Source organism: Arthroderma uncinatum (genome assembly GCF_011692745.1).
Source record: "Arthroderma uncinatum strain CBS 119779 chromosome Unknown scaffold2, whole genome shotgun sequence".
Lineage (NCBI taxonomy): Eukaryota > Fungi > Ascomycota > Eurotiomycetes > Onygenales > Arthrodermataceae > Arthroderma > Arthroderma uncinatum.
In genome coordinates, this window is record NW_022983864.1 from 362,816 (window position 1) to 382,334 (window position 19,519).

At 47.5% G+C, this 19,519-nt stretch overlaps 8 protein-coding genes across 8 annotated transcripts; 3 read left to right on the plus strand and 5 right to left on the minus strand.

Moving 5' to 3' along the window:
• Positions 1-211: 211 nt before the first annotated feature.
• On the minus strand, positions 212-1,909 carry GIQ15_02053 (benzoate 4-monooxygenase cytochrome P450; the record flags this gene model as incomplete). The annotated part of the gene is made up of 3 exons (XM_033549470.1): positions 212-556; positions 645-1,760; positions 1,856-1,909. 3 exons carry the CDS (start codon positions 1,907-1,909, stop codon positions 212-214), a joined length of 1,515 nt encoding a protein of 504 aa, XP_033406631.1.
• A 1,303-nt stretch (positions 1,910-3,212) lies between these two features.
• On the plus strand, positions 3,213-4,650 carry GIQ15_02054 (putative Integral membrane protein Pth11-like; the record flags this gene model as incomplete). Its single annotated transcript, XM_033549471.1, has 7 exons — positions 3,213-3,402; positions 3,464-3,483; positions 3,541-3,577; positions 3,635-3,702; positions 3,763-4,139; positions 4,201-4,296; positions 4,365-4,650. 7 exons carry the CDS (start codon positions 3,213-3,215, stop codon positions 4,648-4,650), a joined length of 1,074 nt encoding a protein of 357 aa, XP_033406632.1.
• A 3,123-nt stretch (positions 4,651-7,773) lies between these two features.
• On the plus strand, positions 7,774-8,319 carry GIQ15_02055 (uncharacterized protein; the record flags this gene model as incomplete). Its single annotated transcript, XM_033549472.1, has 1 exon — positions 7,774-8,319. The coding sequence occupies one exon, from the start codon at positions 7,774-7,776 to the stop codon at positions 8,317-8,319; it is 546 nt and encodes a 181-aa protein (XP_033406633.1).
• Positions 8,320-9,010: 691 nt separating this feature from the next.
• On the minus strand, positions 9,011-10,674 carry GIQ15_02056 (YagE family protein; the record flags this gene model as incomplete). Its single annotated transcript, XM_033549473.1, has 2 exons — positions 9,011-9,087; positions 9,150-10,674. The coding sequence occupies 2 exons, from the start codon at positions 10,672-10,674 to the stop codon at positions 9,011-9,013; spliced, it is 1,602 nt and encodes a 533-aa protein (XP_033406634.1).
• Positions 10,675-12,390: 1,716 nt separating this feature from the next.
• On the minus strand, positions 12,391-13,664 carry GIQ15_02057 (uncharacterized protein; the record flags this gene model as incomplete). The annotated part of the gene is made up of 2 exons (XM_033549474.1): positions 12,391-12,946; positions 13,009-13,664. The coding sequence occupies 2 exons, from the start codon at positions 13,662-13,664 to the stop codon at positions 12,391-12,393; spliced, it is 1,212 nt and encodes a 403-aa protein (XP_033406635.1).
• Positions 13,665-14,025: 361 nt separating this feature from the next.
• GIQ15_02058 (uncharacterized protein) lies at positions 14,026-14,836 on the minus strand (the record flags this gene model as incomplete). The annotated part of the gene is made up of 2 exons (XM_033549475.1): positions 14,026-14,601; positions 14,675-14,836. 2 exons carry the CDS (start codon positions 14,834-14,836, stop codon positions 14,026-14,028), a joined length of 738 nt encoding a protein of 245 aa, XP_033406636.1.
• Positions 14,837-15,225: 389 nt separating this feature from the next.
• Positions 15,226-16,308, plus strand: GIQ15_02059 (pyrroline-5-carboxylate reductase; the record flags this gene model as incomplete). Its single annotated transcript, XM_033549476.1, has 2 exons — positions 15,226-15,295; positions 15,386-16,308. The coding sequence occupies 2 exons, from the start codon at positions 15,226-15,228 to the stop codon at positions 16,306-16,308; spliced, it is 993 nt and encodes a 330-aa protein (XP_033406637.1).
• Positions 16,309-16,572: 264 nt separating this feature from the next.
• Positions 16,573-19,406, minus strand: GIQ15_02060 (chloride channel protein 3; the record flags this gene model as incomplete). Its single annotated transcript, XM_033549477.1, has 4 exons — positions 16,573-18,042; positions 18,414-18,670; positions 18,729-19,267; positions 19,324-19,406. The coding sequence occupies 4 exons, from the start codon at positions 19,404-19,406 to the stop codon at positions 16,573-16,575; spliced, it is 2,349 nt and encodes a 782-aa protein (XP_033406638.1).
• Between the last annotated feature and the right edge of the window lie 113 nt (positions 19,407-19,519).

A 19,519-nucleotide genomic window follows, 5' to 3' on the forward strand; every position in this document is an offset into this window, starting at 1 on the left:
CCTGGACTCTGGGTGTGGTCTTGCGACTTGTATAACGGGGGGAAGCCAAATAATAGCATGGATTGATTTGGAGCAACGGCCGCATCAAGATTTACAGGCAAATGCTCTCCCCTTTCCCTCCACTTCCGTATTTTTCTTGCACCGACATATCAGCGTAACAGTATCATTCCAGCCGCACATCCTGTATCTACGCGACACCACGTATCTTACCTTATTCTGATCGCCGTTTGATTCTCACATCAATCGGCTTTTTCTCGACCAGCAGAAACGTCCTCAGCTCTTCCCATTTGAGTTTCTTCTCTCCCGCTGCCTCGAAATCGAAAGCCCAGACCAATCTTGCGAGGATAAGTCTCAGCTCCGCCCATGCAAGATGCTGGCCTATACACTCTCTCGGACCCACGCTGAACGGCTGAACGGCACTTCGCTGGTCTCTGAAGTACGGGGATTTGGGGTTGGTACTAGCCTCGGGGAGCCAACGTTCAGGGGTGAATGTGGTGGCAGAGTGGAAGTATGATGGGTCGCGGTTGAGAGTGTATGCTTGGATACTTACTGTGGTCTGATGGGGAGAAATGGCGAGTCAGCCTTTCTGTTTTTTTTTTTTTTTCAAGGATACAATAAATAGGGGGACAGCATATGTCACTTACACCCCCAGGCAACCATGTCCCGCATACGGTATCACCCCCGGGAGGGACTACCCTAGGCAGCATCCATGGAACAGGCGGGCAGAGTCGTAGGCCTTCTCGTAGGACTGCGTTGAGATATTGCAGGCCCTGTAAAGCCTCCAGGTTCATCTCGCTTTCGCTCATGAATGCACTGCGCACCTCTTCGGTGAGCTTAGCAAGTATGTCCGGCTGAGCCACGAGGTGATTCATGGTACCGCTAAGCGTGGTCGCTGTAGTCTCGCTCCCGGCGGTCGTCATGACCATGAAGGTCGCATAGACCTCTCCCATTGGCATCTTCGTTCCGCCATCCGCCTTTATAACATGCGACATGAAGTCAGGGCGATCGAGTTCCCAGCTGAGACGACGGTCTACCTTGTCGACAATCTGCTGGAAGTGATCCTTTTGCATTTTCTTGAGAGACTCAGGTATACATTTCATGAGCAAGAAGGTGACGAGGGGGAAAAATTTAGTAGCAGAAATAAACGAGGCTGCCTTGACACTGTTGAAAAGCAGAGCAATCCATGGATGGTATCGCGAGTTCTGGAGGCAATCAAAGGACTCTCCAAAGCCCAGTTCTCCAAATATATCAAAGGTGGTGAAGTTGAACCAGGGACCGATATCAAATTCTACCCCGTTTTGGCCATTCTTCGCCTCGGCCGCCTTGTCATGCATTCGTTCGATAAGCAGATTGACATATTTCTGAACCAGCGGCTCCTGAGCCTTCAGTGCACGCGTAGTAAAAGCAGGAGCCAGTATCTTCCGTATGCGCGCATGGCTTTCCGGCTCTATCGCGCTGAGAATCGAGTTTGGCTGACCAGGCTGCCGTGACCACCATATAGGGTCTTTCAGAAACTGTCGATGGCCCTGGCGGATTCGAAAGATATCATTGTATGCTTCTCCCTGCGCAAATGTGACTTCATCCGGCGCTATTCGTATAACAGGTCCGTACACCTGGTGAAGCTTCTCAAAGTCGTGTACTATCGTCCCCTGGATGAGAGCCCGGATGTACGGGAGACGGGTGGCAGCCCATATCCGCGGCCCAGGGACTTTGGCTAGCGGATGGAAGTACAAGTTGTATATAATCTTGCAAATAGGGTACTAGCATATCTGTCAGTTGAAATGTGAAGCGCAAGAATAATAATAAAAAAAAACAATTAGTTAGTATGGAGCGGCAGGATATCTTTCTACTGTACCGCAAGCAACAACAACGCCGCCACCACAACGCCGCGCATTTCGAACAAGACCATGGCGACAACCAGAACTATGAACGGACGCACGAGTAGCAAAGAACAAAGCACACGGGTGAAATGAGCGAAGGGGAACGGAGAACGGCGCTGGCCTTTTTGTTCGACCTCGACTTCTCACGGCTTCATCTAATACTACGAGCTGGTCCCGGGACAAAGGCTGCACTAGCGCAGGCAAAAGCCCAATCCCACGACGCTGAACGGGACTTTTGGGCTCCGGCAGTCCGTATATTATGCGCTCTACGGAGTACAAGGATGATCGACGGACGCTGGACGTTTGGAACCAGCTCTTTGTTGCGATGCTGGCCATATCACAACGGTTACACTACTTGCTTCGTGAGACTACAAAAGACACACATCTACTCCGTACAACGAACGAGATGAAAACAGCCGTGGGCCTAACAGCAGATCTCCAGCCTCTGCCGCAAGCTAGCCCCCTAGCCGCCCGTCTTAAGCTGCCCGAGGCTGGCTCCCGGGCACCAGCACCACAGGACTAGGCGCAGAGAGGGAGGTGATATACCAGCTTCAACTCCCGGGGCCCCATCCTGGCCTTGCGTGGTGCCACGAGGCTGATGCTCTTCATACGCTCTCCATACCTGTCTCTGGCTGGATATTCTGATCTGGGTTGCTCATGCAAATAACTTTTGGACCGGGGCTCAAGGCTGATGGCAAGCATAGCCCAAGCAAATCACCGGCGTTGAAATACGAACTACATTGCGCCCCCAGAGGCCGCCTGCTCCACCTGTCCAACGTATGGAGGTACAGTAACTTACGTGTGGGCTACAGGCAATCCGATTGAGGGGATTGAACGGTGAAGGATCGAGGAGCCACAGACCAGGCCAGGGGGGTGGCCCTAGCCATACCTAAATATCCCCCATCCGTGAGTCTGTTTTTAGCATGAAAGTCTACATTCGATGATCCTGTTGTATAGGCTTCCTCTCGGTCCGACGAACCAGAGAAACCCTCCTATCTTGCTCTGTGTTGCCAATCATGCACGGGTCGACAGCTTGGGGAACCATGCAGGGAATCAGGGAATCGCTGCACATCGTGCTCCTGATCTCCTCATTTATCCGGTAACTTCTTTGCATGACCTGCAGCTGAGCAAAGGTGACGATGGGTGTTAACGTAATATAATATCCTGCCTCTGCAAGTCTGGTCTCTGTTTTCTCTCTCTTCCTCTGGTCTCCCTGTCTTCTTCATGTCAAGGTGATCCGTACGTTTCTTCATCCTACAAGACTCAGCTCCGTCCTTCCTGCCACCTTCAGTCTATATCAGACTTGGCTTCAGGTTATCGACGAACGAAGTTATGGCTACTCAGTGGCTAGGGGCTATTCCTCCTCCCCCCGGAGTTACTCCTAATATCGTCGACCCCCCAAGCCAATGGAATGGCAATATCGCCCTTCATACAGTATGCCTTACGTTGGCTACAACTGCAGTTGCGATGCGGATATACACCCGTACCATCATCACTCGCACTAAGATGGGAGTAGATGACTGTAAGCGAACTCCATACGATCAGTCCAGTAATTGAACTAAACTAATGCGATCGTGTTATAGATCTCTGCCTCGTTTCATTTGTAGGCAGACGTACCCCTATCATCTTTCGTGGACCGCGGACTAAGACATAGATATAGGTTCTGACCGTCGCCTTTTCGGCGTTGATGATAAAATGTAAGTCTGGCAGCTTATAGCTCTTCAGAGACGGTCTCACTAACTTCATTTCTAAAGCGTATACTCTGGGTATCGGGCGCCATTTATGGGACACTCCACCGCTCTGGCTTTCAGACGCTCTGAAGGTACGAAACATAAGCTCTTCGCCGGATAACGAGGACGCTGACAACTAACACATTATATAGTATTTCACTTTTGCGCAATACGTTTACTTGATTCTTACCGCAACGATCAAACTCACTTTCCTCTTCTTTTACCGCCGTGTCTTCTCGCCGCAGACCTTGTCAAAAATACTCATCAGTTTCGGTATCGTCTTCGTTAGCACTTCCCATGTCGCAATTTTATTTGCGACCGTCTTCTCTTGCTCTCCTATTGCACGTGCATGGAACCTGGCTATTCCTGGCCGCTGCATCAATCCAGTCATCCTTCCATACCTATCCGGTGCTCTTAGCTCAGCAACGGACCTCTACGTTCTTATCCTGCCAATTTACCCCGTATGGAACTTGAATATGAAACTTCGCCGCAAGATCAAGCTTCTTGCTGTTTTCGGCCTAGGCATTTTGTAAGTCCATGGTTCAACTTACCACTGATGCTCTTTTCATACTAACGGTTACCCTACTTAGCGCCGTTGCTGCCAGTATAGTTCGACTTGCGGAGACTCCTGTCCTAAAGAGTAGCCCCGACGCTACGTGGAATATCTCTCGATTGGCTGTCTGGGCGTAAGTGATATCTCCTAGATTCCTAATTTATGTAAAAAATTCGTCAAAATATCTAACAATCTATATAGCGTCATCGAAGCAAATATCGGAATCTTCTGTGGATGTTTATTGCTCCTTCCCGCCTTTCTTGATCGCCACTGGCCCAAGGCCTTCTCTTCCTCGGTTAAAGGATTATTCTCTACCTCGAACAGTCGACGACTCGAAAAGGGCGGCAGCTCCGACAGGTCCTCCAAACAATACTCGTGGCCCGACTCCAACCACAGCCATAAGGTCTCGGTATCTACCATGTCAAAGGGCAACAGTTATCTTGAACTAAACCCATCAAACCGCCACAATGCACATGATACTGTTTAGAGTATGTCTGTGTATTGGCAATAATTGCTTATTTTCCTTTTGCTTTGGGTGATGTTAGGAGACTATATGGCGTAACGAGCTTGGATTTGTACATACTATGTTCTGGGATACCTTTTCTTTTGTTTACTTCGTTTATGGGAAGTACCACTTCCATTACAATGTGATACCTACGTTACATTGGCTTCTTTCTTCGATGTTCAAGCGGGTGGATTGAGGCTTATATATATACGATACTATTTCTGAAAAATAATAAGCAGGCTGTATCACTGTTATATCTCTCTTTATGATCTGAATGGGCCTATAGCAAAAGAAAGAAGATAAAGTTGATGGGGCTCAAACTGATATGCTTGGGCAGTATAAGGCAACACAGTGATCAACCATTAGGACAAAAAGTCGGTTGATGAGAGAGTTTTCCAAGACAGAATCATTCCAAGTTTAGCAACTCCCCGCCGTCGTTTGACAGCAACCAGTGAGAGGACTTCCATTTCCAATAACCAGTTTCTGGATAGCTATATTACCTCACGATTTAGGCGATTGATCTTATCTGAAGTAGTGTTCGAGGTACAACCAACTTGACCGTCTAGTTCCATATTCAACCTGGTCAGATTCTTTTAGACTTCGGATAACAAAATATGCACTGCCAGGGGGCGTTAAAACGACTAAGGCAGGTCTGGGGAGATACTTTCGATAAGTACCTAACCACTGGACTACTCCCAAATATCCTCTGATGGTCTGCTCGTGGGCTTTTAAAGGCTCTTGGTTCTAACATTAGTCCGCTGAAAAGCTCAGATTCATCCTCCGGATCTGGATTTGGAGGCTGGTAATTTGTGCTGAGGCCTCTTAACCACCGTGGTCAATAGCAGTTACAAGCCGGGGGGTAGGTGTCTTCGCAATTTCAAAAGGTGGGCTGCGCACTAGCTTTCCCTTAGTGGAGAGGATACTAATGCAGTTCTTAAAGTTCGCATCAGAACTGGTCTCACCACCTTCATTTGCTTTAGCCGCGTAATTGTAGTCAACTGCTGCAGCCTTATCTTTTTGATCACCCCAGAGGATTATTCATTAAAGTATCAGTCTTCCAGCTAAGGGGCCCTTTAGGGTGACAGAGTACTGCATTGCAAGATCGCCTCAGGCTCATCCGAGGAATTGTTATAGAAACCTTCACATTCAAGGCTTCCATCTTCTATGCCATATAACACGCTGGAGGGTATTAAGCCATGACGTGATGTATGGTGATCGTTGGAGAAGCCTCCGTTTCTCTCGGTACGAACTGTCGGGGCATTATCCGTTGATATATTGATAGAAGCGCTATCCCGGTGATTTTCGGTGTCATTTTGAAAGACCGGGGCTTCTATCTCAGAGGCAAAGTCATATCTGCCCAGGATATATTTTAGGTGTGTAGTAGCCGCACTTTTCGAGGATTTCTACCCCCATTTTAGAAGTTGTATGCTGGCGTTATCATCCTACTATTTGCACCAACCGCCCGGATATTCGAAAGATTGAGCTACATTATATTTCATCTAGTAGATGGCAACCTCTGGCGTCACCTTGTGGAGAAAAGAAAACCACCAAAGGACGTTGTAGTGGTTTATAGATACAACAAACGGGAACTGCCTGTGTCATTCACTATAATGTGGCTCATCCATCCACAGTCCATCAAGGCCCGGCGTATTGTATCATGGATACCAGTTTATACCCTTTAAGTCTGCTTTATAGGGAATATGGACAACAGATGGCTTCTATGTCGAAAGCAATATAGTAGTGACGATGGAGCTGAGGTTGAAGCAGCGGAAGAAAAATGTTCCGGCATCTAAGAAAGTCAGTCCTGGCGGCGAAGTTCCAGCATCCCAACATCTTACAAGATGCACATAAGGACAAGGATGCTCGATGCCAGCCTCAACCCAAGGCATGCAGATGGCGAATACCCTGGAACCGTGAGGAAGCAGATGTGGCAAGGGAGTATGGATGCTCGGTTATCCGCAAACAGCCATCCGACGGCTCGCTGACACCGTTAATAGCATTATGGAGGAAAAGTGGACATCATAGAGTAAGTAACGCGGAGAGCACATCATAAGCCCGTCACTTCTTTTCTTTAATAGAGTCCTCATCTAGAGCTGGCCCTTATAGCCAATCTCTTCAGCAAGTGCATCGTGCTCCTCCTTGCACATATCTTTGAGATGAGCTTTTATAGAGTAATAATCGAGTTTCTCAAGAAATTTACGTCCCTTTTTGGATGAGGTTTTGGGGATGCGTTGGTATCCATAGACTCAATTGGCTGCGAGGATTCCATAACCTTGACGCTGGTAGTCTTCGAGGGTGAATGAGAGGTAGTAGTAGACATCGTCTTGTTTGTAGTAAATAGGTTAGATACCTAGGTAGTTGGTTGAGAAGGAAAATTGAATGACTTGCAAAACGAATAAAATTCTACTAAAAAGTCGATGACCTCATTAGGAATATACTTGGTTCTCGCTGAATAACTAACTGTGACTCGGTACCTAAGGTCCCGAGGTCACTAAGAAGGCCACTGCCTGTTTCAATGGATTCGGTGACACCCGTATTTACTCCGTACTTACTCCGTACGCCATTGGGGATAGAAGTCACCAAAAAAAGAACAGGAGAGACAATTCTCAAGGGTCCATGGCGGTTGTCTCGGATGAAGCTCTAGAGGCCAATAAGAAGCTTTTGCCATCCGTCATTAGTCGATATATTCTCGTATTTTAGGGACTAAGCATCGTGACGATTCGAGCGTGGAGGACCAGAGGATCTCGCTTCATTTCCACCAGCTCAGCTTCCTCCAGTGACGTGGCGGCGACCATGCTAGAATCTCGAGCATGTCTTACTTTCTTAAAGTTTTGGCGCTTGGGATGCACCCGAATTAGAACATTCAACAAAACGTTATTATGTTCGCATATGTCTTCCAAAGTATAACTACCGAGAACGAGAGTATAAAATGGGCAGAGACTCGCCTCTCGACTCCTCCTTTCTCATCACAGTCAACAATCCTCTCAATTACTTCACAGAGAATACTTCTATCAGCTATCTATACCAGCTCTCCATCTCAAAACAAAACAAAACAAGCTTCTCACCATGCATTTCTCCAGCTGCCTCTTAATATCTACTCTCGCCATGCTTGCTAACGTTGCAACGGCAGCTCCAAAACTCAATGAGCTCAGTCGCCCAGCACTCAAGGACTCGACCATCCTGCGTTCAACAGTGAGCTGCCCTGATTGCCCAGAGAGGAACTGCTACAAGTGCACTCTCGGCCACAACAACACCATCCTTGCAAACACCGGTGGCCTGGCCTATATCCGTTCTATTGTTGGCTACCAGCTCCCTGTTCCGGCCAAAAAGGTCAGGAAATGTACCGTCCAGTTCCCAGCTTTCACCACACCACTCCAAGCACCAATCAACGTGACTGTCTCTCGAGCTTTGTCCTCGGACTGGAACGAAGATACCGTCTCAGGGGAAACCGCTCCTGATTCTGGGGACGTTTTCAACACCGTCCAAGTCCCGGCATACAATAATATGGAGGCTCTCGATGTTACTCAGGCGTGCAAGGCGGCTTCTGCTAGTGGCGAGTTTTCGATCTACCTTGGCTCACAATTCGGCCGATTTGAGATCTGGTCCAAAGATTCTGGAAACCCATCCATTCTCCACACTTACTACAAATGATTTTCCATGTTTTGTTATTGTACATAATGAGCTGTCCGAGGAATGCCGGGCACACAAGACACGAATATAGAGGCCGATAGCAAACCGCATTAATTGATAATATGACGCACGCGTTAGATTCAAGAATAATACAGAGTTTTAGTTCCATCCAAGGTCATATTGGTACCGTTCTTTTTAAGATTAGTAATGCTTAGTAGGACACCCGGCAGATTCCTTGAAATGGTGTTATAGCAAACGAGACATGCTTCGGATAGCTCGACGGTCCAAAAACATAGGTAACTCTCTGAAGCAGTACAAACTAAGCAGGTTAAATCACCGATAGTGGCTAAATAGCAATCGACGCCTCCCGCTTGTTCTCGTATATGCACATGCACGTACACCACTTATTTACAATTTGTAACATGTGTCTGTGTAACAATGGCAGTGATCAGAGACCAGAAGGTGCAGGGGAAGCAAAGACAACAAAAAGACTTAGCCGCGCAAAATTAAAAAGAAGTAAGAGTACGTAGTAAAGAGTAGAAAAAAAAAGAATAAACAATCTTGCTTGACTAAAAAAAAGCGCCAAATCATCCGGGAGTCTTGCGACGAAGACTCGTAGCTCTATAATATGACATGTGGTTACTTCACTTGATTTAACATATGAACCACCTACCTCGCCGTTGAGATAAACTTCCATATGAAGGTCTGACAACTAATCGATACCTGCATATAAATCGACAATGATATTTATCCCTGCGATGACGATCTCCGCTCCAATCAAAATAATCACTGTGTCATGAGTTAGAGTTGAAATTTCGGGAGAAGAAGATAGTCGGAAAGGGATAACTTACCAATCCATTCAAGGTACTCCCCATGTCTATGACTTGACTGGTCTTTGAGAACAGCAAGGAGATCGGCAATAACGTCTAGACGCTCGGTGAGCAATCCCACGCGCTGGTTCATTTCCAGGTAACTTCGAACAGCCTGATAAATCGGATCAAGTCGAGGTTCCGTCCACATAAGTTCAGGGCTATCAAGCACAGACCCCTGGAGATGAATATTTATGCGAAGTATAAAGAGCTCACCGATCTGCATATTTATCTGTCTTCGAGTAAGGTTCACGCCACCTGTCTGAGCAATCTGAGATGGTAACGGTGATGTAGCCGTGATTGTTTCACTGACTAAATCCTCGAAAAGGGACGTTTTGACGGACTGTGACAGCGCATGCGAGATGGCTAGTTTTGTCATGTAACTTCGCGGGTCGCGTAACGAGATGAAATCGTTGTATATTCGAGCCTGATAGTCACGGGTGTAATAGAAGTTGAAGTTCTCCACTTGCATATCCTCTGCACTCAGTACAGAATTTGCAAACCTAGATACTTCATTTAGGAATCGAGTTTCTTGTTCGACGGTCATACCCCATATTACTACGGTGCCGTAATCAAATAAGAACACTTCAGGTGTATCAATTGCTGTGTCTAAAATGAGAGGCTCGTCAGGTAGAGGTGCTGCTATTAGGGCACGGGGCGATGTCGGGGGAGAGAAAGACTGAAGGTGGTCGTCGCTGTTCACATGCATATCAAGAAGATTCTCTCTTTCCTGATTCTTATGAGTTTCGACTTCTAACTCGCTGTCTGAGAATCCGCGGTCAAGTTGGGAGCGTGGGTTAGTGTCTGGTATTAGGGAGGACTGGGCGATTCCGTCACTCCATCGGCGTGGAGCTTTCATCTTATCTTCGTCATCATAACGATAAGGCGAATAGACACACTCGTCGAAAAGTTTGGGGTTCGTGCCTCTTGTCGCCGCTCTCGACTTCATGAACCTGATCACACTCTCCAACTTGTATGAGTTGGCAGTGCAGTATGCCGTGACTCGAGGAAGGCGCTCCCTGTCTCCTTTACCCAGTCTCGCCGCATCTCTTCTTGCTGTCGGCTCCTTGATCCTTGTTATCTGAGAGTAGACATCCCTCGGGATCTCATCGTCGATCCATATATCGTCTTCGCCTGTGACAGGGTTTGGCAGAAGCTTGAGCTTCTGTGTAGTTTTCGTCGTTCTTTGGGGACCAATCTTCGGCAACGCATGTGGTTTCCCTGCAATTCCTAGTGACGGTTCTTGATTGTGTCGACGACGGAGCTTGCTGTTAAGCGCAGCCAGCACAGGTTGCCCGGCAGCGCCCCTTACGATTGGAGGTGCACTAGGATGCAGCGGTTTAAGCTGATTGACAGCATCTTGCGCTTCGTACGCCGACTCGCCCCTGGTCGTTGGGCTGAACGTTACGGATTTGGATCGCTGGGCAGTCGCAGCTTGGGAATTGGTTTGGGAGGTAGGCTTTCCATGGCGGAGGAGGGGAGACGACTCTGAAGGATTTGGATTCATTGTGGGACGGGAATATGTTGTTCAAGGCGAAGGCACCAAAGTTGGAATTGGCATGGTCACCGCTGTCCAGCCCCTGTGCAGCGCAAGATGGGTCGCTTCGTGGTGTCTTTATCCTTGATAGACGAACCGATGCTGTAATAACAGCTCTCTTTCCCTTTAAAGCTTCAGGTCATGTGAGATATGTATGCTTATGTAACATATGCCATGTGCCAAGACTCTGGGCACGTGGCGAGATCTGCTCCCGCGAAAAATACGAGCATCTAGATATTGGAACATGATGGCCACAGAGGACGGTTAGGCACATACTTGCTTGTTTATACCGTCAACTAGGAGTGACGTTCATCCTTTTGATTGAGAATGATCTTTTATATCATGTCTTATCGAAATAGTAAGTATGGCTGTGTATACGCCGATGATGCATACAGAGCGGCAAGCGCGGATCTCGCCTAAGTCACTTCATATTGCTTATTCCAGAGAACTATTTGCAGAGTTTGAAGCATCAATCTACAAGGTTATACCAACACAACTAAGTGTGTATGGGTTATATCTGAAATTATTGCAAAGATGCGGCCTCCATTATTACCTAACTCACAATCTGGTATGTTGTGCTAGAGAGGTTTTAGTATGACGAACTGATGAGTTATAGGTTCTCGTCTCTTGGGCTGAATAGTGAAATGCAATTATAACACAATTTGCAGTCTTTGACATCGGCGTACGGGATATTGGATTGAATACTAGAAAGATTCTCTTCTATAATTGCATTCCGGAAAGTTCACATAACACTCACTATTTGACCTACCCCTAGAGTATTTTCAAAGACATAGCAGCCCCTTTGTGTTTAGTAGCAAATAATTTGTGCTATGTGGTAGAAAATCGAGATCAGTCAGGATAGGTAATACTCTATAGATTTGTCTCCTCAGGTAAAACAATGAAATAATTGTAGTTTAATACTGCGTGCGCTGATATTTACTATTAAACAAACTGTATTTTAGGCACGACTTCTATCTACTTATATAACTGAACTTGAGTAAACCATTGAATTTTCTGGGCTGCGTCGAGCATGTTTTAATGCACTCATGACCAATGCCCACACCACAGGAGAATAGATTTACATATGTTGATATGTATTTTCGGATAAAATAGGAAGATGTGACAACAGAATAATATGTCGAATGGTCTGAAGTTCCGTATAAGTCGAGGCATTCTCTTTAGTATACAATACGTTGATACTTCCATGGTGGAAGTAGATGTCATGAATATTAAGGTTGTAGATCAAACAACCTAAAATAGATTTAAAGTTTCTCCACCAGAGCCTGGAAAACGCAGTAATCTCATCCATTTTGGGTGACACATTGATATCAAATATTCAGGCTCACTGCCTTACGATCTACGCTATATTATCGAGAATGTATGAATATCTTATTAGATTATGGGAAACAGTTAATTTTATTAGGGTATTAATACGGAACAAACCACTTCGCTTACTGATTTGCACAGCACAAACAGGCTTAATAACATAACTTACTGTCAAGTGTTTAGGTTCTTGTTGATGGCCACTATATTATATGCAAAGATTTATGCCCTAATAAACGAAATTCGTATGGGCTATAGTCATGTGGGGAAAACACAATAGTATAAACTGAATACCTCATTATGTAGACTGATAACGCCGCAAGTGGTATAATCATTTCAGTAACGCAGCTTCATTTAAATAAACTACTTTCGCACAAAGCTGCTGGGCCCTCCTGTAGTACGTCGTAGAGCACCAGTTGCTCCTCTTTTTCGTTTCCCACCAACCCAATTTTCTCTGACGCGTTTACTAAGATTGGACGACTTCGGTGGTAGAGCAGAGTTGAAGCCGCTCCCAGAATCACCCAGTACTCTGATAGCCGTTGACCCTACTTTTAAATCTTTGGGAGGCTTATCGGCCGTTTCTGTAAGCCTAATATGTCTGGGGTTGGCTGTTTTCGACCTTTCCATTTCAAAGGCGGTAATTATCGGGCGAGTAGATGGTTCTGCGTTCAAGATATCATCCGGGAGTAATATTGGTAAAGGCCCTGAGAGGCCCAATTTCAGATCTCTGGGTTCAGCGCTAAGTGTCATTGAACTTTCGGATTGTAACTCGTCTTGTTTAGCAGGTTTTGCTTTGGCCTTTCTAGCTTTTGACTGTTGACGGATGTCAGCAGCCTTTTGGATGGCAGCTTTAGAGGCGGCTTGCAGCTGTAAACGTTTCTCGTGCTCTCTGCGCTTTTCTCGTCTCAATTGCTCGTGTCTAATATATAAAATTTAATTAGTACGTGTGGGTTGAATATTAAATTAAAGCGATATACGCACATCTGCTTGGTTTCTTCTTTTTTGCGTTCTTTATCGCGTATATGTGATAACTGGGCGGCGTTGCTGAAAGCTTCTGGGGCATCATCATCACTACTATCGTCATCATCTACTCCGTTTTCCAAATTTGCGTCTTTGCTTTCAGCAGCATCTGCCGTAGTATCCTTGTTCTCCTGGTTAATTTCCTGACTGTCGCCATTGGTGGCGGTAGGTTCCTCGCTTCCAAAACGGATATAACTTGCTTTAGGCATCGGTATCGGTTTCCGAGTGGACACCGGGCCATCCACGGGAGTTGTCAAGGTAGAATCTGTATCTGCCTGGCTGACTATCGTAACGGACTCAAGCACTTGGTATCGCTTGGGTTTGGCGCTCTCTCCCGCAGCTGAAGGTACCGGGGAGGGAGAGGCACTCAAGCTCGGACGGCCCCTCCGCCTCTTTTGCGGCCTTTTATCGGTATTATCTGTAGCGGATGAGGGTGTCTCTTTGCGCTTTCCATTCGAAACCGGGGAATCTTGCGAAGCGGCCATGCCCTGTGAAAAGGCTGAATTATGGCTTGCGATGCCCATGTCAGAGGATTGCTCTTGCTCGGACGCCGTGTCTTCAGCGCCGTCTGGTCTTTTGAACAAACCTCGAGCAGCCGTAACTATTTGAGACAACATATGGAAGGAAAGAATTCAAGTGTCGTGAAAATTAAAAATAGTGCTGCAAGCAGGTATCCTCCCAAATACGCCAATAACAATTTTTTGCAGGCAGGTTAATCGGGTTTATATTTATCCGAGTTCGAACAGCTTTGATAAGCTTGATAAGGGCAATTTTGCAACCATACTCCAGTTTGCTGGAACGATGATATAGATATCGTAAAATAACCAAAGAAAACTGTCTATGAAATTGTTCATGTGCTGCATGTAATTTCGTAATGGGGCTATATCATGCTCAAAAATCCCCTAAAATGCCATAAACCACCGTCCAAAGAACGCCTTGTATCATTTTCCGCCCAAGATAAATAGTAGACATACACCGTCAGTTGTAAAGGCCGGAAGCTTCGGCTGTCCTTCTTCTCTCTTCAGCTTCCTCTGCGGCCTGCAGATAGTCATCTTCTCCCACATCGCTCACCTCGTCCCACATTTTCTCAAACTCCTTCATATCATGCGGCGGCACAGCCCACATGTTCTCTCGCAGTCGTTTATTTCGTTCCCTGTCTTCCTCCACCCGCTGTTCGATCTGTTTCTTGTCGACAGTCACCATCGACTTTGAAGCGTCTGATCCACCTTTTGTGGTGCTATCGGTGGCGCCAGGATCTTCGAGCGGCTCCAGGTCAAGGAGATGGGCCGGGTAGCTTTCTCGTTCCTTGAGACAGGCGTCGATTTCAGACACCGTTTCGTTGGAAAGTATCTCCTTCGATTGGAGCCCGTTCAAAACACGCCGTACATGTTTCACGTTTGCAGCTCCGGAGCCATCAGCCGGGGCAACAGCATCGACGATTCGCAGGATATCTCGCTGAATCATGCGGACGAACTCGAGATGGTTCTCCTTCGTGGCCATGTCGGCTAGATGCTCTATGAAGTAGATGATGTTCGCCCTAGTATTCATGTTACTCTGCGCAATTTGTCAGTTTTCAATGAGCTCGCTCAGGCCCCGTCTGCGCCATCTCCGATGCTGGCATGCTCACCCTTTCCAATTGCTCTAAGATGCAGGAGTGGAGGTCCTCCCCCATGTCCCTGTGTTTCAAGACATAGTTGGCTGCCTTCTGCGACGAGGTAAAGGATGCGCTTAGATGCTGCAGCTGCGTTGTAAATCGCATGCGGACCTCAAACGGGTCAGCCATCGTCATGATTCGAGTCGCAGCACCTCAGAATCATATCATAGCTGGCTATCACGTCTCAAGTGCGCATCCTTGATGCTGCTTGTGGTGTTCATCCTCGTGTGGTGAAACTCCAAAAGGCGAGAAAAGCACGCTGACATAATAACATCCCTTACCTAAGCCACATGCCAAAACGGGTAAAACCGGGTGGGGTGCATGGGCCCCTTGCCGCCATCGGGCCGACGTTTTCCCGGTTTCCCTTTTGGTGCTCCCTTAATCATCATATAAAATCAGCCTTAGTTCCCGGACTACAAGAACCCCCCCACAGCCTCTTCCCTCCAGTCTCACACCATTTTCGACCTCGTTTCCAGTCGATAGCACTCCTTTTCACCTATTTTCACGATACCACTTCTGCAATCATGTCTCTTCTCATGGATGGAACCCTCTCGCTCGGCCATGCCGGAACTACGGTGACGTTTCTTGGTTGTGGTAGGTTCTTCGCTTCCCGCGGCCGGGGGGCTAGTTAATGCAGGTTCCGAAGAAAAACAAAAGGGCAGCGCGGCTAACTTGGCACCACAGGAACACTCGGCACCTCGATTCTATCGGGTGTGATGGCATCTCTCTCTGAGCCCAGAAGTTCGTCTGCCTACCCTCCACAGTCGGGTTCCGCCACACCCTCCGAGGGACTGCCCGTACACCAGATCCCATCTCGATTCATCGCTTGTGTACGAAGAGCCGAGTCCGTCAAGCGTATCCAGCACATTCTCAGCCCGTACAACCTTCCCTTGACCATTCTACAAAACGAGAACATCAAGGGTGTCACCGAGGGCGAGGTCATCATCCTCGGATGCAAGCCATACATGCTCGATGAGGTTCTCAACGTTCCCGGAATGAGGGAGGCGCTCAAGGGTAAGCTCTTGATCAGCATCCTTGCTGGTGTGCCTGCCGGGCAGATCGAAGATGTACTCTACAAGGACTCCGATGTCGACATGGCGGATAGATGCCGTGTTGTACGTGCTATGCCAAACACAGCTGCAATTGTCAGAGAATCGATGACTGTCATTGCTAGCACCAACCCCCCGCTCTCCCAACTCCAGTCTACCATGGTGGCCTGGATCTTCTCTCGTGTCGGTCGTGTCATCACCCTGCCACCACACATCATGGACGCAAGCACTGCCCTGGCTGGATCCGGCACTGCTTTCGTTGCCCTTGTTTTGGAAGCCCTGGCTGACGGAGCCGTCGCTATGGGCCTGCCAAGAGCCGAGTCGCAGTTGATGGCTGCTCAGGTCATGCGCGGAACCGCTGGAATGGTTCTGAATGGCGAGCACCCAGCTTTGATTCGCGAGAAGACTAGCACCCCTGGTGGATGCACTATCGGTGGTCTCCTCGTTCTTGAAGAAGGACGAGTCCGAGGAACGATCGCACGCTCCGTCAGAGAAGCGACCGTCGTTGCCAGCCAGCTTGGCAAAGGTGTCCAAGGCGTTAACGGAACGCGATTCTAATGGTACATTTACCTATTCTGTGCATGGGCTGGTCTACCCTCAAAACAATTTGTCAACACGATTTTCTTTGGTTCACGATAAACTGTACAAAAAAATATATCATAGTTTTCCTTTGTCACACACACACGATAGAGAGGGTTTGGAAAGCGGATGCATAATAGGCATACAAAGGAAAAGTCTGGACATATGTACGACTCAATGCTAGAAAGGATATTGACTGTATTATTATCAAATACATGGCTATATAAACATGACTTGTCTTCTTCATAACATATTTCCATCGTCGACAGGGCTGACAAGCATCGGATTATTACGGGCTAATAAAGACCCTTCTTCCCCCAAGCCACCAGCTCGTAATATTCCCCCACCAAGTCCGGAGCCATTTTCGGGTTTCGCCTCGTTGAGAATATACCAGATATCCTTCTTCGTAAGAAAACCCTCTAACCTCCCTCTATTAACTATGAGCACATATCGGAGGCCAAGCCTTTGAAACATGTTTAACACAATCTGGAAATTGGCGTGTAGATTTAGTGTGATTGGTGTCTGGTCCATCCATGGGCGGAGGTCAAGAGTTTCGACTGGGTCGGCGAAAGGTTGGTGTGAGAAGAATGTTTGGGTTTCAGGTGATAAGTTCCCCGAATGACGAGACGATGCCACCTTCAAGGCATATGATAATTCATTGCGGGAGACATAGCCGAGTAATGTAGGGTTGGCCATGTCAGAAACCACGGGGAACCCGCGGTATGGTGTATTCGAAAGTAGATTTTTAAGGGATTCGATAGTATGCCCGACAGCGGTAATTACTGTCAGGTCATTGATGCCAGTCATTACCTGGCTAACCGGCACATCTGGAGGCGGGGTATCGTCTTTCTGGTCGAGGAAAGGGTACTCATTCAGCTGTATCCAAGACTCGTAGATGCCGCGTTTCCCAAATATATCGCCACACCATTTTGAGAGCATAACAGCAATCATAATTGGAATAACGTGTGTCAAAGCCCCAGTTAGCTCAAACATGATGACAACAATTGACACAGTCATCCTGGTCGCTCCTCCAAGGGCGGCTGCAGCGCCGATAATCGCATATGTCCCCGGCGTGACGCAAGGCACTCCGGGTTCACAATCTCCAAATAACAAAGAGTTTGGGTGTGCCTTTTGCCATATGTCGACAGCGATGCCAAGAGCCCGCCCGTATAGCGCACCGATGGCTAATGATGGGAGAATCACACCAGCAGGAATATCTAACCCGAATGTGATAGAGGCAAGGAAGAAACCCAGGATTGCCGCAAAGAGCAGCGCCCCGATAACCCCGACGGCATCTGCGCTACTTTTGCAAAGGCCAAACTCGTCGCCTGGAGACTGGGCACATTCTGCGAAAAGGGAGTGCAAAAGCTCAGATAATTGGGCTTTCATAAAGGAGTTTGGGAAGTTGATCAGGCCGGTTAAAAGAGCTACGGCGATGACCTCGATGACAGGGAAAGAGAAATTTCTGGCCTTTCGCCATCTAGAGACCTTCATGTTCAATTTAATGAACAATCCGCCGTATAGACCCCCAAGGATCCCAAGTAACATGAATGGCACGATCTCGATTCGATGCCACCCTCGGGAGTAAGTGACTTGATAGAGAACAATGTTCCCGGTTCGGAATGGATTGACAGCACGGAGTGAAATTGCTGCAGCCATGGCACAAACGAAGCTTTGCCACATGGTTTTATCTGGGAAATAATAGGAAAGTTGCTACTCGTAGTTAGCAAGATGGTTGGATCAGATAAGGGGGGAAGTAACTTGCCTCTAGACTAAACAACACTCCACCGATGGGTGAGCCAAAGGCTACGGATATCCCCGCTGCTGCTGCCGCAGATAATACCTCTCTTTTCCTCGCTGCAACATATTGTTAGTATTGAAAATATAAATGGGGTGAAAGGCTCCGATTCATTCTCACCTTCATTATGATTGAGACTCCTAAATGGTCTCATGATTAAGTTTGCACAGCAGCATGCAACATGAACCAGGGGGCCCTCTTTCCCTAACCACATGCCTGATGCCACAGAAAGGCACTGAAAATAGGTGAGCCTGGTAATCAACTTATTAGGGTGTTGAGTACTCACCAAGCCGACGGATTTTATCATTAGCGTCCACAGTCCCATGAACCGTTTAATAACGAAACCCCCTAGAACTGTTTTGATTTCAGGAATACCGCTATGCTTCGCATGAGTCGCATAAGAGGTGACTAGAATGGCCGCACTGGTTGCGAACATAATCGAATACAGGATAAAAACCGTGTACTCTGCAATAAAGCCACCAACTTTGGAGTGGATATGGAATGCGTTTTGCCATCGAATCCAATGCAGACAATCCGCCGGATCTAATAAATGTAAGCATCTAACCAGGTAATTGCCTCAAATAAGTCAGTGATAATGTACCTTCATACCCCCAGCAACAGAAGCTTCTATTGAGGTAAAACTTCCCCCCTTCCGCACCCGACCGGCAGTATCCTACTTTGATATCAGCAAGCCAACGACTTGCAATATCGATACATCCAGCTAAGAGGCCGACAGCTAGGCCAGTCATGACTAGCACCAACCAAACTTTGCTAGCATCTAATAGATGTCGGAATGTGCCGAGCAAGCCAGGATTGTTGGAGTTAAGGTGCCGTATCCGCTGCCTCTCCTTTGTGTATTCAAAGATCCAGTCAATCGCCGTCAAGTTGTCATATCCAACCCTCCTGCCGGGGCCTTCGATATACCAATCCAACGGCGCCCCGGGTTTTTGAGACGCTCCAGATGCATGATGCTCTGTTCTGGTAATGTTCGGGGAGGTGGGAGTTTCCCTTGATCCGGTGTTATCATCGTCGATACTTCTGTGCCGGCCATGGCGTGGGAAAGATGTATCGTGTGTACTGCCAAAAATGCTATGAAGGCCGAATCGCGATGGGGGTTTCTGCCTGCGTTTAAATGTAATTCTGCACAAGAGAGTTAGGATATGTTCCATAGTGACAGAGGTAGCATGCCAACTTACAGTTGTTCCGAAGGCTCTTCGATTGGATTGAATGATTGCGATATCTCCTCGTCGGCACGATTGGCGCTCATAGTATCCGCCATGTCTATTGACAGTTCGCCAGGCACCTCCATTCCATCTCGTGCAGCGGGACCTAGGTTGGCCACTGTGTGTTCGCAAATACGGTCATAGAGCGGTAGATAGCATTCCTTTCCCT